We start from the raw sequence: 13,001 nt of genomic DNA on the forward strand, positions 1-13,001 counted from the left end.
GCCTCCTTCCATGAGCAATTTGCACAATAAAGTAGACTTTTCCTGCTCCGAGCTTCCTTTCATGAGCAATTTGCACAGTAAAGTAGACTTTCCTTGCTCCGAGCCTCCTTTCATGAGCAATTTGCACAGTTAAGTAGACTTTCCTTGCTCCAAGCCTCCTTTCACGAGTAATTTGCACAATAAAGTAGACTTTCCTTGCTCCAAGCCTCCTTCCATGAGCAATTTGCACAATAAAGTAGACTTTTCCTGCTCCGAGCTTCCTTTCATAAGCAATTTGCACAGTAAAGTAGACTTTCCTTGCTCCGAGCCTCCTTTCATGAGCAATTTGCATAGTAAAGTAGACTTTCCTTGCTCCAAGCCTCCTTCCATGAGTAATTTGCACAATAAAGTACACTTTCCTTGCTCCCAGCCTCCTTCCATGAGCAATTTGCACAATAAAGTAGACTTTCCTTGCTCCGAACCTCCTTTCATGCGCAATTTGCACAATAAAGTAGACTTTCCTTGCTCCGAGCCTCCTTTCATGAGTAATTTGCATAATGAAGTAGACTTTCCTTGCTCTGAGCCTCCTTTCACGAGCAACTTGCACAGTAAAGTAGACTTTCCTTGCCCCGAGCCTCCTTTTATGGGCAATTTGCACAGTAAAGTAGACTTCTCTTGCTCTGATCCTCCTTTCATGAGCAATTTGCACAGTAAAGTAGACTTCTCTTGCTCTGAGCCTTCTGTCAAGAGCAATTTGCACAGTAAAGTAGACTTTCCTTGTTCCAAGCCTCCTTTCATGAGCAATTTGCACAGTTAAGTAGACTTTCTTTGCTCCAAGCCTCCTTTCATGAACAATCTGCATAATAAGGTAGACCTTCCTTGCTCCGAGCCTCCTTTCATGGGCAATTTGCACAATAAAGTAGACTTTCCTTGCTCAACACAATTCGCATAATAAAGTAGACTTTCCTTGCTCCGAGCCTCCTTCCATGAGCAATTTGCACAATAAGGTAGACTTTTCTTGTTCCGAGCCTTCTTCCTTGAGCAATTTGCCCAATAAAGTAGACTTTCCTTGCTTCTCCTCACAATATAGCTTTCATCTTTCTTTTTCTGATTATCGTGAAATATATAGGTCTATATACAATAAAAAATGTTGTGAATAATACTCTTTTGTTCTAATATACAGATTGTGTTGCCCTAATGAGTAACCTATATTGCACTTGCAGGATAGCCAGTTAACTCTCTTCACGCGGGTGTCGACTGCAGACGACAAGTTTTTACAAAAAATTCTAAATTCAAAAATTTCATAAATGTAAATTTTCATGACCATATTTGGAATCAGCATGAAAAATGCATTAAAATGAGTACAAACAAGTAGTTCTTAAGATAGCTCTTGATATTTTGAGAAAATATTTCAAAACTTGAACTTTTCCATTGAAGCGCATGGCTAGCACGCAGAGCATAGCATTGGGTCTTACAGCACTTTTTGACAATGCTTTTTACTACAATGCCCAATAGCATGTTATACGGGTTGCAATACCATACAATGATAAAATGGGCTATTACGGTTGAATTCATACACCCCTTATGGAAGATATGACCTTAATCTCCCGTAAGTGTGAATTTTAAATGGGTTTACCTGGGGTGCCTCCAATTGAAATAATATTATATGTCTTTCATAGGGGTGTATGGATTTCAACTGGAATATCGCCACGTCGCTTTGAAAGAAACCAAATTCAAACTTTGCTTAAAATCTCTCTCTCTCTATATATATATATAAGAGAACAAACCAAATATTCGATGTTGTATTATAAGTTCTTTTGTTAGGGGAGGGGTTATAAAGTCCGATTAGTTGGTAAAACAAATCAGTTTAAATATAGGCCTAGTTGATCTTTCAGGTTGGAATTTTCAACATTTCATACTTATGTTACAGGGAAGGCGAGGTTAGCCTCTTATAACAAAAGCATTTTCGATGATAGGACACCATCGAGCTTTTGGTTTGTTCCCTCCCTAAATAAACAGCGTCTACATTCTAAAGTACTTTTCGATTACGTGATGTGATGAGTTATTTTCACTGCGCACAGTATTACAAATACAACAATCGACACACCTCCCATCATCTGGAATACCAAGTCATAGTCATTCAGCGTGTCGAAAATCCAACCTGGAGAATTAAACATTTCGATTAGTTGGGCAATTCCCAGTTATATATAGTTAAGGGAGGGGAAATAATTTCTGGCAGATTAATTCGTTTAGCAAAATTTTCGTCAAATTTGACTTTCGTTCTGGTACACCAGAACGAAAATTACAACGGTGGCCTATGGAGCAGTGTAATACACATAATCATGCATAACTCGCAAACGCAAAATCGGAATCAACTGACATTTTGGGAATAAGCTTTTTTCGTGGATATCTACTGAAAAATGCCATAAAAAGAGGATGCTAGCTAGCTCACGAAATCCTCATTTAATGGAAAAGACAGCATTTCAAATGTGATAAATTTGAGCTATTTCCTCCTTCAGAGCGATTCCTACCGGCTACTGAAATGCTCTCTTTTTATTCAGATTAGTATAACTTTGGAAAATAAAATCGCATCGCGCCGAATGAGGTATCAAAATACGCAGAATAAATTTCTCAATCTATTGACTATTTACTTCATTTTGTAAATTAGGTTTAGTGTATTTAAGATATTGATTCTGTTTTAAGTGTTCGGGTACTTTTTGTGCGCAGCATAGAATAATATTTTGAAGTCTTTTTGTTCCGAATGGTTTTGCTCAGAAGGATTTTTGCTCTAGAAGTACTTTATTTCAAATGGTCTTTAAATCATCATTTGGTACAAAAAAAATTTCTGTTTAACCAGTTGAACAGACCTAAAAAGAAACAGCAACAAAAACGATTCCTAGAGATTTATATCTAGCTTTTGAACATAAATAAAAATTAGTGAAGAATATTTTTGGTATGTTGTCCGAAACGTTTTGGGCCAAAAAAATGGGGTTAGGGGAACTTCCTCCAAAACTGAGTATTTGTGCCAAACTTTGAATAAGTTTGACTTCACAGATGGATTCGTCGCATGTTTTCTATGCTGAATATACTTTTATATACTTTAGAGCAACAACTTGGCAGTTATGCGGCACAAAAGTTTCATCACACAGGGTTGATACTGGACCTTTAACTACGTGGTCTGGTTTGAAACAAACATACCTGTAAGCGGAGATGATATCATACATCCTACTCCCGAGAACAAACATGCCCATCCAAGCGCACTGATAAATGTCCCAGTACCACACTCATCAACAAACTGTTTGATCATAACAGTCCATAAACTATTCCCTGATCCAATGACAAGTCCCGCAATCGCCGCGCTGAGCGACATCGTGAGGTAGGTATCAAATAAGGGATCGCACAAAAACAGAAACGAAGTGATAAGCGAACCAATCGCAAACATGTTTGTCGGATCAATAACATTCTTATCTATTACAGGCGCGTAAGCTATTCTTCCAAAGAAGTTAGTAAACCCTGCGACGGTTGACAGAAAGGCTGCGTCTTTAGCGTTTACACCGCGGGCAATGGCGTGCGGAACAAGGTAAACAGTCCATGCCCCGTAAGTGAATGCAAAGAAGAAGATAACAACATCGTAGAATATGATAAGTGGTTCTTGACCAAAGAATTTAACATCAAAACATTCAACAAGAAAATCTTTGAAAGACCTATTAGAAGTGGCGTCCTCATTGTTAACAGTCTGTTTTACAGATCTGCTTGCGCGGTTCTGTTTTAAATATTGCTTTTGCGCAGGTTCTATCAAAGATTTAGTGTCGTCAGCTTCAATCTCGTCTGCTTTTGAAAAATATTTTATCTCTCTCATATTGAAAAGTCTATAATCAAAACTAATGATGCATCTCTTTATCCTTTCAGGCATCGATTCTTTGTATACACCTTGTGTCTCTGATTCGTCAATATTATTTCCTTTCAACTTTATGTAGCGCGAACTTCTCGATGGTCTATTTTGATTCTTATTTACATTCAGATTTTTGCTCACAGTAGATTGATGCGCTTGTGGCATACGCATCAACGCTCCCGCGAAGACAATGTGAAGATCTAAAGCACTAAGCAGTAGCAATGTTCCTCTCCATCCATAAAGTTCAAAAAACTTTTCTGATACAGGTGGTAGCACCATCATTCCAATGGAAGCTCCACCCAAGGCTATTCCATTGGCTAATGCGAACCCTTCTGGAAAATGATAAACTATCGGTTCAACGCTTGGTAGAACAGACAGTCCATGCCCAAGTCCTGTATTAACAAAAGCAGAACACATTCAATATTTTATACGTCTCAAATTGCATGCAATAAGGCTTTCTGAAATATGGCGGGAACAAGAGGAGAGTGGCGTACTTTGGGTAATCTTTTGTATGCTTTCTCAGCTGACAAATTACCCAAGTCAACGTACTCTCTCGATTGAATCAAAGGCTTTCTTGAAGTCAATGAATGTTATAGTGAGTGAAAGTTGATAACTATAGAAAGCCTCTATGATTATACCGAGGATATGCGTTTGCTGTGCAGATTTTCTGCCTGGTCTAAGGGGGATGTCATTTTCTCCGGAAGGGGGTGGGTCATGAATATGTCGGTGACCGGAGTAAATTTTTATGACCCCCCTATCGCGGGCTAAATTTTTAACGACCACCCCCTATCTCAGGTCGAAAATTTGTATGACCCCACTTCCGCGTACTTCCGCCTACACAGATTGACGACAAATTATTCATCGCCGTGTAAAGAAGGTGCGCGGAGCGAGCAAAGCAAACAATTTGAATCATATAACTAAATATTGTGCATAAATTTTTATTGTAAGTTAAAAGAATGCGCGCGAAAATTTTGGGTCACCAGCCCTTGATAATTCTATAATCCTCCCTAATTTTGGTGTAAAAAATTATAACCCCCCTATTTTTGGTCCAAAAATTCTATGACCCCCCCCCGCCCCCTCCCGTATTCATGACCCACCCCCTTCCGAAGAAAATGACAGCCCCCTAAATCCGACCTGGTTGCTGCTTATTATATAGGATCAACGTGGTCCCTAATTCTATTCAGTAGGATCTTATTATGTATACACCTTATATTAGCTGCAACTGACATTGATAGTTGTTCATGAGGCTGCGTTCCGGCGGCGTATTAAAGTTTTGTAATTGAACTTCTGCGCAGAATTGATGGATGATGTCTACCATAGCTTCAACGTCACCCTGGAGTGTCTCAGTGGTAATCACACAGTCCAGTGCAGCAGCTGTTTGTTTTCATTGATTGAATGGCTTTCCTTGTATCTTCCAGGGTAAGGGGATCACCACAAATAGGTAAGTCCTGCTCGGATCAGATATTGGTGGTCCATTGTCATTGTTCAGCAAAGCACAGAAGTAGTCTTCCCACTCAGCAAGTAGTTCTTTGTCACTTAAGGGGACTACCTCATCTTTCTTCTTCACATTGGGATTTGATCTCTTCTTCTTCCACGAGAGATGTGATGGATTATTTTCCATGTGGTGTTATAATTGCCATTTACATTAATTTTGCTATTACAGGTCTTCCATCTGCCTGTATATAGAGGCAAGTTCATCAGCCCTATATGAGCTCGTTGAGGTCTCGTGTTGAGCCTTCTCCATACTTCTTTGGCGCGACGAGTTCTAACAAGTAGGTATGTCTTCTTGGCCGCATCTCTTCCTGATCTCAACTTGAGGGTCTTGTCTGTCACCCAGCCTGGCATTCCACAAGAACTACATTTCCCACGTCCTGTATGGTACATCGAAAAGTGCTGCAGTGAGGGTGGACAAAAATATCACAGAGTGGTTCAGAACTGTTACAGGAGCAAGACAAGGTTGCATCCTATAGCCACAGTTATTTACCGTACTGCTGGAGTACGGTTAGTCATCACCTTAGCAATCCAGGACCTGGACACTGGCATCAAAATCCAAGGCAAAACCCTCACCAAACAACCTACGGTTTGCAGATGATATTGTGTTAATGGCAGATTCAGAGGAAGATCTTCAAACACTTGTAAACTCTAGTCCACACCCAAAGCAATATATTTGGCCTCATAAACAAGGGGAAACTGAAGTTCAGATTATCAACAAAGTCAGCCACCCAATGACATTTTTCATAGGAAGAGACCAACTAAAGGAAGTCCAAACCTTCACCTACTTGGGAGGAGTTATTACAGAAATTTCAACCTGTATGGAAGACATCAAAATGGAGGATTGGACTGGCAATGGGAAACATGCCAAAGTTATCCACAATATGGAAGTCAAAAGAAACCAGTATAGTACGGCCCTGATTTGGTAAAATGATCTAACTTGAAATTAAAATCACTGTTTCGAGAAAAAGAGCTTTTAAAGTTTGAACACTTAACGTTTTTCTTTTTGAATAAAATAAATTATTAAACAGATCTAATGTCTTAGAAAATATAAAAATCTCATTATTTGGTGGCATGGTGGTGATTTTAGGATGTCACCAATGGAAAGAGCGCCCTCACATTACCCATGATAAGGATTTATCTCAAAATGTCCAAATTTCAAGTTAGATCGTTTTACCAAATCAGGGCCGACTGTAGTTAGTGATACAAAAATGAAACTCTACCAGGTGAACCTATGCTAATCTTGTCAATAGCAACATATGGCTCACGCTCAAGAAAAGAAATAAGAAGAGATTGTTGGTGTTTTAGATGTCTTGTTTAAGATGGATAATGAGAGTCTCCAGAAGAGAGAGAGAGAGAGACTAATTAGAGAGTCAACAAATAGCCAGGTCACAAGTATAGTCAAAATTAAAGGCAAACAACTCTTCTACTTAGGACACATCGTACGGATACCCCAAACTTGCCCTTGAAGGTAGAATACCTTGACACAGGCCAAGAGGTAGACCGCCAACCTAAGCAGCTGCCAAGAACTTGGGATTACATCAATTTACAAGTGTATGATCACAAACAGAGGCATATGGACCTGTGAAACGGCTGCTAGCTCCAAGGTTCCCAGGATCCGAGGGAGAAAAGCAATAAGTCCAATTAGTAGCAATTATTATAAATGGGGTGCACTTTGAACACATATCTAAACTTCAATGTTTTATACTTGTAACGCTTTCAAAACTAAAAGACTTTCAACACACTTCTAAACACCAAATGATAAACACATCAAATCATTTGTGTAGGCCCTATATTTTATTGCGTGTATGAACTAAACATCTTAGTGTTTAAAGTTAAGCACAATATAGACGTTTAGTTAATAATCATTGTGTTTAAAATCTTTTATAATAAAATTTGTTTGCAACTTAGCCGAATTTTGTACAATTTGCCGATATCTTAATAATACACCTTTGGGTCACATAAGTTGAGGAATTTACAAAAATCTAATCATATTTTGAGATACATGAAGTTGCGTGATATTTAAGAAATTGTATATAGGCATCTGTGTGCATTTTAAGAAACTATGCAGAGTTTGTATGTGTTTTTGTATTATGATTAACATTTTAAAGCATAATACCGTATCAATAAACCGCTGATCGAGCTGCAGCTAGTTAAAAAAATCTTTTCTAATATTATTAGAAAAGATTTTTTTTAAAGCCTTTTATGCAACTTTGCAAACTTTTTATTGGTTTTTGCATTCTGATTGATAACATTTGTTTTACATTTCACATTAACCAGGTGTGTACTTTAATTAAGCTGTAACTTTTCATAAAACATCCAACCTATGACAATAAAAAAAAATTAAAATTAAATTTAAAAATATGACTGTAAAATATCGAGTCATATTCGTTGAGATTGTAACCAACGCCGAGTTTATAGCGCCCATTTTTTCGCGTCCAGATTTTTAAACGTCGGGAAAAAATAGCGCCCTCTATAGTTTCTCAGCGTTATCCTTTCATAAAACTCGACGTTTAATGGCAGCTGTAGCGTTCCATAAACGCGCAGCGGCCCTTCCCCTTAAAATAGCCCCTCTACGACGGGGTAGTACCGGTATTACGGTTTTATTTCTTAAGACTACAAAAGAGGTAAGTTACCTGAACAGGTTAACGCCAAACATAAATGGACAGGCGAAGTGGATAATGATGCTGAAGCAAGTCCTGTTGCCGCAATAATGCCACCACTTATAACCATCCGTCTTGCTCCATAACTTCGTGTTAACGCGCCAGCAACGGGACCTGCAATGCACAAGAAATTGTAGGCGCTCGACATCAAACAGGAGATGCATGTAATTTTATACACAAGTTATAATTGAAGACCGAATTAAAAAGACTAGTTTGCGTCTGACGTCAGGGTAAAGGCGCGGTGTGATTGTTTGCTGACTGCGCAGTACGACATTTTGGTTTGGTTTACAGGACGTTATACACAAACTAGTCTTTTTAATTCTGTCTGCAATTATAGCCCATTATGACTATTGTAAAACAACAACTGTTAAGGGGGTACTACACCCCTATGGTAAATTTGTGACTATTTTTGTATTTTCTCAAAAAATGATAACACACTGGTAACAAAAGTTATGTATATTATTGGGGCAAGGAATCCAATTACTACACTGAATTTGCAGTGACTCAAGACAAGCGGTTCAGTATATATGATAGGAAATGAGGTACATCCTAGCGGTACCTTGTTTCTTATTATAAATAACGAACCGCTTGTCTTGGGTCACTGAAATTCCAGCGTAGTAATTGGATTCCTTGCCCCTATAATATACATGTACATAACTTTCTTTACCACTGTGTTATTAGTTTTTGAGAAAAATGCAAAAATAGACACAAATTTATCGAGGAGTGTAGTACCCCCTTAAGGATGAAATCAAATCTCGACCACTGGTTGCCGACCGTTTCGTGCCGGTCGAGTTTTGATTTCATCCCTTACTTTTTGGCAAATATTACAATCCTTTGTTACAGAATTGGTCATACTATGTGAAGAAAATTAGAATAACGATTGATTGCTTGATTGATTACTTGATTGATTGATTAATTGAGGAATTGATTGATTTTTAACATACCAAGTAAATAAACTAGTCCACCATACAATCCAAACCCCCATCCAACGCTGGTGACATCGGTTTCAAGCCCTCTTTCAAGATAAGGTAACAACACGCCAAAGGATTTGTAGATTCCAAAAGCTAAGAAATATACCACGAATTTTGCAAAAACAACTGTCCATCGCCATATCGAAGAGCAGCCCATACTTTGATAAACGGATCAAATCATCTGAAAAAAAACCACATGAAATTGGATAAGATGATATCAAATGAGAGAATGAATAAAAATATAGCCGGTATAGGGAATAGACCGAATCACCATCTCCGATAACGCTCCAGGTAGGGCCTATAGGCCTATGGTAGTCAGGCTCACATCACACACTATATGTGGCGCTATTCGTCCATAGGGAAGTGGAATGTGCCTGTACGGTCTAAAAATGGCTTTACTGTGGGGCTCAATGGAAAAAAATAATTTTGACAACCAAAACCTAAGTGATGTTGACTTATGTTGGTACTGGCATAATAATGGATTCATAAGCTATCACATAGTGCAATCTATGTTCCACCAAGTGGACGCTCGTTAAAGCGCAAAAGCAATTTGTGTGTTAATCAAGACCATCCAAAACAGCTTTCTTACAGTAAAGAATAGGAGGTCATCTGGGGTCACATACAGTAGTGTACATTGTACATGTGCCTGCTGTCACAATTTCACACACAAAATTTTGGACAATTTGGTGACCCTATTTTGTCTGTAACTTCAAAAGTATATGAACTAGAAACATGATTGAACCCTTATTGTTTAGGTAATTTGATTCTCTTTCAAATGAAAGAACTTTCAGCTAAAAATATTAAACTTCAACATTTTATGAACATACCGACCTATGGACAAAAGGTTTGGACATGACCTTTCTCACGCGCGTGGAAGAACACCACCTTTGGAGGATCTCCACGCAATGTGGAGCAATCTATAATGTGGCAATCCATGTAAGTAGATCACCTTGTGGATCACCACGCACTGCGTGAGCTTGCGTGGCAACCTCCGATGTTTCAGGTGCATCGCCACGCTATCTTTCGATGTTGGAGGGTCGCCACCCACGCGGGATTTGGATTCCTCACTTTGTGTGAGGTTTCGGTTTGATCACCTGCGTCCCAATCCTCAGATCATGGTGTAGGGTTGCCTCTATTGTGTGACAGTCCTTTTGAACATTGTTGAAGGGTTTTGGGTCGCTCTATTTGAAGCACTGCGTGATATTTCTCCGACGTGCGGTACGGTGGATCGCCACACACATTGCGTGGCAACCCTCCGACTGACAAGCGGTATACCAGTGACGACATTGATGCAAATGGCTCATGAGATTGAACTCTAAGAAGTGTTTCTAACATGACTCACATGAATAATCCCGTTGCTCGCATAACTATAGCATGTGAGGTGTTCCATTCCGAATAAGTGGCATATCAATAAAACCACAACCAAGGCCAACAAAACTTTTGGCCTGCTTCGCAGAAACTTCTATCCTTGCGGCTGCGGTACAACAACTGCTTTCTTAATGTTGGATTAGCATCCTCTGTCTATGGGGATTACGTAGCAAACAGATGCAGAGAACCATAATTCCTCAACCTAACATGCTCACCTTGAATGATTATACTTTAGCACATTCCTTTTCCTTGCCACATATGAAACACTTTTAGGCCTACCTTACACTTCCGACATAGGAATGATGGTGAAGAAAACACTTCATATCCACCAGTTTAACTTCTCAGCGCTTGCCGTAAAGACAAAGACACCATCTATTAATATCCATCATGTTTACATAACTGCCAACGTAATTTTATTGCATCGCTTAAATTATTTTCCATTACCGGAGCTGCGGAGTGATGATTTGTCAACTTACATTCTCGGCGCTTCTCGTAAAAAACAATGCTAGATTATTCCCTATCTTTGCCGCCAATATCAATGTTGATAGCCTCTCTTAAATATTTCCGTTATTGGAGGCAAAAATCATCATTGCCTTCAGCTCGATTGTTCCGTGCAATTTAATTATTTTAACATGCGTGAATGATTGTCACCGCACCTGGTTCAAAACTTTGAACATGTTGAATATACATATTACGCCACTCATAAGTGTAAAAACGAATAACAAACTTGTTTTCCAGCCACTGTATCACTTCTTGCGTAGGCCTGCGCGGTATAGGAGAGTACATCGACTGGAGGGGGTGGTGCTGTGTGTTATTGCTATATTCCTGCATGGATTTATTTTCTATACCGCAGTACTTCGTCAAAAAAAATTGACCTGTGACGGTCATGGTTGATAATTTCAATAGCCCTATAACTGTACCACTACTAGAGTCATACCAAGAAGAATATTCTGGAGGCGACACTAAGTATTATTAGCATGCAACTTGTTGTATTTAAAATACAGTGCCACTAGCTAGGTGGGGGGAGGGGGGCAAGAGAGAGTATGTGCCCTGGGCGCCGTCTTAGGGGAAGCACATTGTCATCGCCCCGATATCTTCATGGCAGAAATCCCCATGATGGTAGGTCGAATCCACTAGTTCTTCACAGCCACGCATAGCGATTTTGTTCTGACTTGTTAATACTTTTGAGACTATGGGCCGAGACTAAGGCTATTGACAATAGCCTGGTCACTGTGACCTCCTGTACGTCAGTAAGTCTGGTACGTTTCTTTCCCACTAATCTGCTTTAGACTCCCTCCACCAGTCGTCTGCAGTCTGTCCACATAGAAGTACAAACCAAATCTGTGGCATCAGGGGCCGATACTTCGCGTCACACGCACTGCGTGTTAAAAATGCGACGCGTAAAGAGCTTGGGGCACTCGGCAAGTACAAATCGCGCAGCAGTTGGCGCGCCAAAGAAGCATTTACGCACGCATTGCACCGAAATAATTATTCTCATCCAGTTCCCGAGGTCTATTTACTTTGTACTTCTATGTGGACCCTGCGCATGTACTGTATGCTCCGTAACCCTGGGGTTGACGAATGAGAGCAGAAGCCATTTGTTTGTTCTGCACATATAAAATCCGAATTTGTATCATTTTTTGATTTCAAAACGCACAGTTGGTTCTCAATAAGATTATCACGTTCTTTCAACACATATATTCAAATGTAAACCTTACAATTGGTTTTCGTAGAAAGCAAAAATAAAACGGGAGATATTCACATTTTCTACCCCGGTATTCAAAGTTCTATCGTCTGAATACCAAATAGCAGACACACCACTCTACGCCATGTACAACTCGGCTGACCAATTACCTTAGCCCACCTAGAAAGGACAAGAGCGCGAGCGGTTACTTCAAATTATCTCATTTCCACCATGTAGTTTAGTCGTTCAGGAATTCTATAGAGACATTGAGGCTGCTTATTTATTGTCCCCTCAGCAATATACGTACGACGTCCGTATATAGGATTTTATTCTGTTTGGTCGTTACTAACAATAGGGTAGTTATCCTTGATTAGGAGCGAATAGAAATGTCAACTCTATTTTGTATATTGCTATATAGCGGCGTGCATAGCAGATACACGTGTATTGATTTAGTTTCCCTGTCTGTACAATATAATTATTTACCTGGCGTTGTCGCTGTGCGTGGTGCAGAACTCATAAGCGTGATCCAGTTGACATAGTGATAATCGAATTACACGTAACACTTCGCTGGCGAATCCTGGAGGTAACACTAAAAATTAGCATGACTTAAACTGTATAGCACTACCATAGACACTAAATCGATTGTATTGCCTCATTAAAGGGCATATATATTGCTCGGACAACTCCATTCGAGGAGAATAATTATTACATTACAAGTTCATTGACACTCGTTGCCATTTTTTTATTCGTATTTCTCCTGAAAAAGGAGAAATAGTGTTGGTAAAATGCGGTCTTGTACGGGTCCTTCCCCCGTTCGAAGCGAAATTGATTTTCAAGGCAAGAGGCTGAATGACGTAAGTAAATGAAGCGGACACTATAGGGGAGAGTGGGGTAATCCCGAACACCCTTTCATTTAAGCCTATAGAATAAACCATACCAATATCAAGAGTGGG

At 39.5% G+C, this 13,001-nt stretch overlaps 1 protein-coding gene across 1 annotated transcript; it reads right to left on the bottom strand.

Moving 5' to 3' along the window:
- Nucleotides 1–1,723: 1,723 nt before the first annotated feature.
- Nucleotides 1,724–9,171, bottom strand: LOC140137548 (monocarboxylate transporter 2-like). Its single transcript, XM_072159262.1, has 4 exons — nucleotides 8,970–9,171; nucleotides 7,999–8,139; nucleotides 3,178–4,263; nucleotides 1,724–2,140 (listed from the first exon to the last, which is right to left on the bottom strand). The coding sequence occupies exons 1-4, from the start codon at nucleotides 9,151–9,153 to the stop codon at nucleotides 2,025–2,027; spliced, it is 1,527 nt and encodes a 508-aa protein (XP_072015363.1). The 5' UTR covers nucleotides 9,154–9,171; the 3' UTR covers nucleotides 1,724–2,024.
- Nucleotides 9,172–13,001: the final 3,830 nt, after the last annotated feature.

Source organism: Amphiura filiformis, chromosome 2 (assembly GCF_039555335.1).
Source record: "Amphiura filiformis chromosome 2, Afil_fr2py, whole genome shotgun sequence".
NCBI classification, from domain to species: Eukaryota; Metazoa; Echinodermata; class Ophiuroidea; order Amphilepidida; family Amphiuridae; genus Amphiura; species Amphiura filiformis.

What these genes read in the sequence shown, in the direction of transcription:
- LOC140137548 (XM_072159262.1), bottom strand. Translation starts at nt 9,153, where the DNA reads ATGGGCTGCTCTTCGATATGGCGATGGACAGTTGTTTTTGCAAAATTC. An exon ending in TGGACTAGTTTATTTACTTG is followed by an intron (nt 8,140 to 8,969) that starts GTATGTTAAAAA and finishes TGTGCATTGCAG; the next exon opens with GTCCCGTTGCTGGCGCGTTA. An exon ending in GATATCATCTCCGCTTACAG is followed by an intron (nt 2,141 to 3,177) that starts GTATGTTTGTTT and finishes TTAATTCTCCAG; the next exon opens with GTTGGATTTTCGACACGCTG.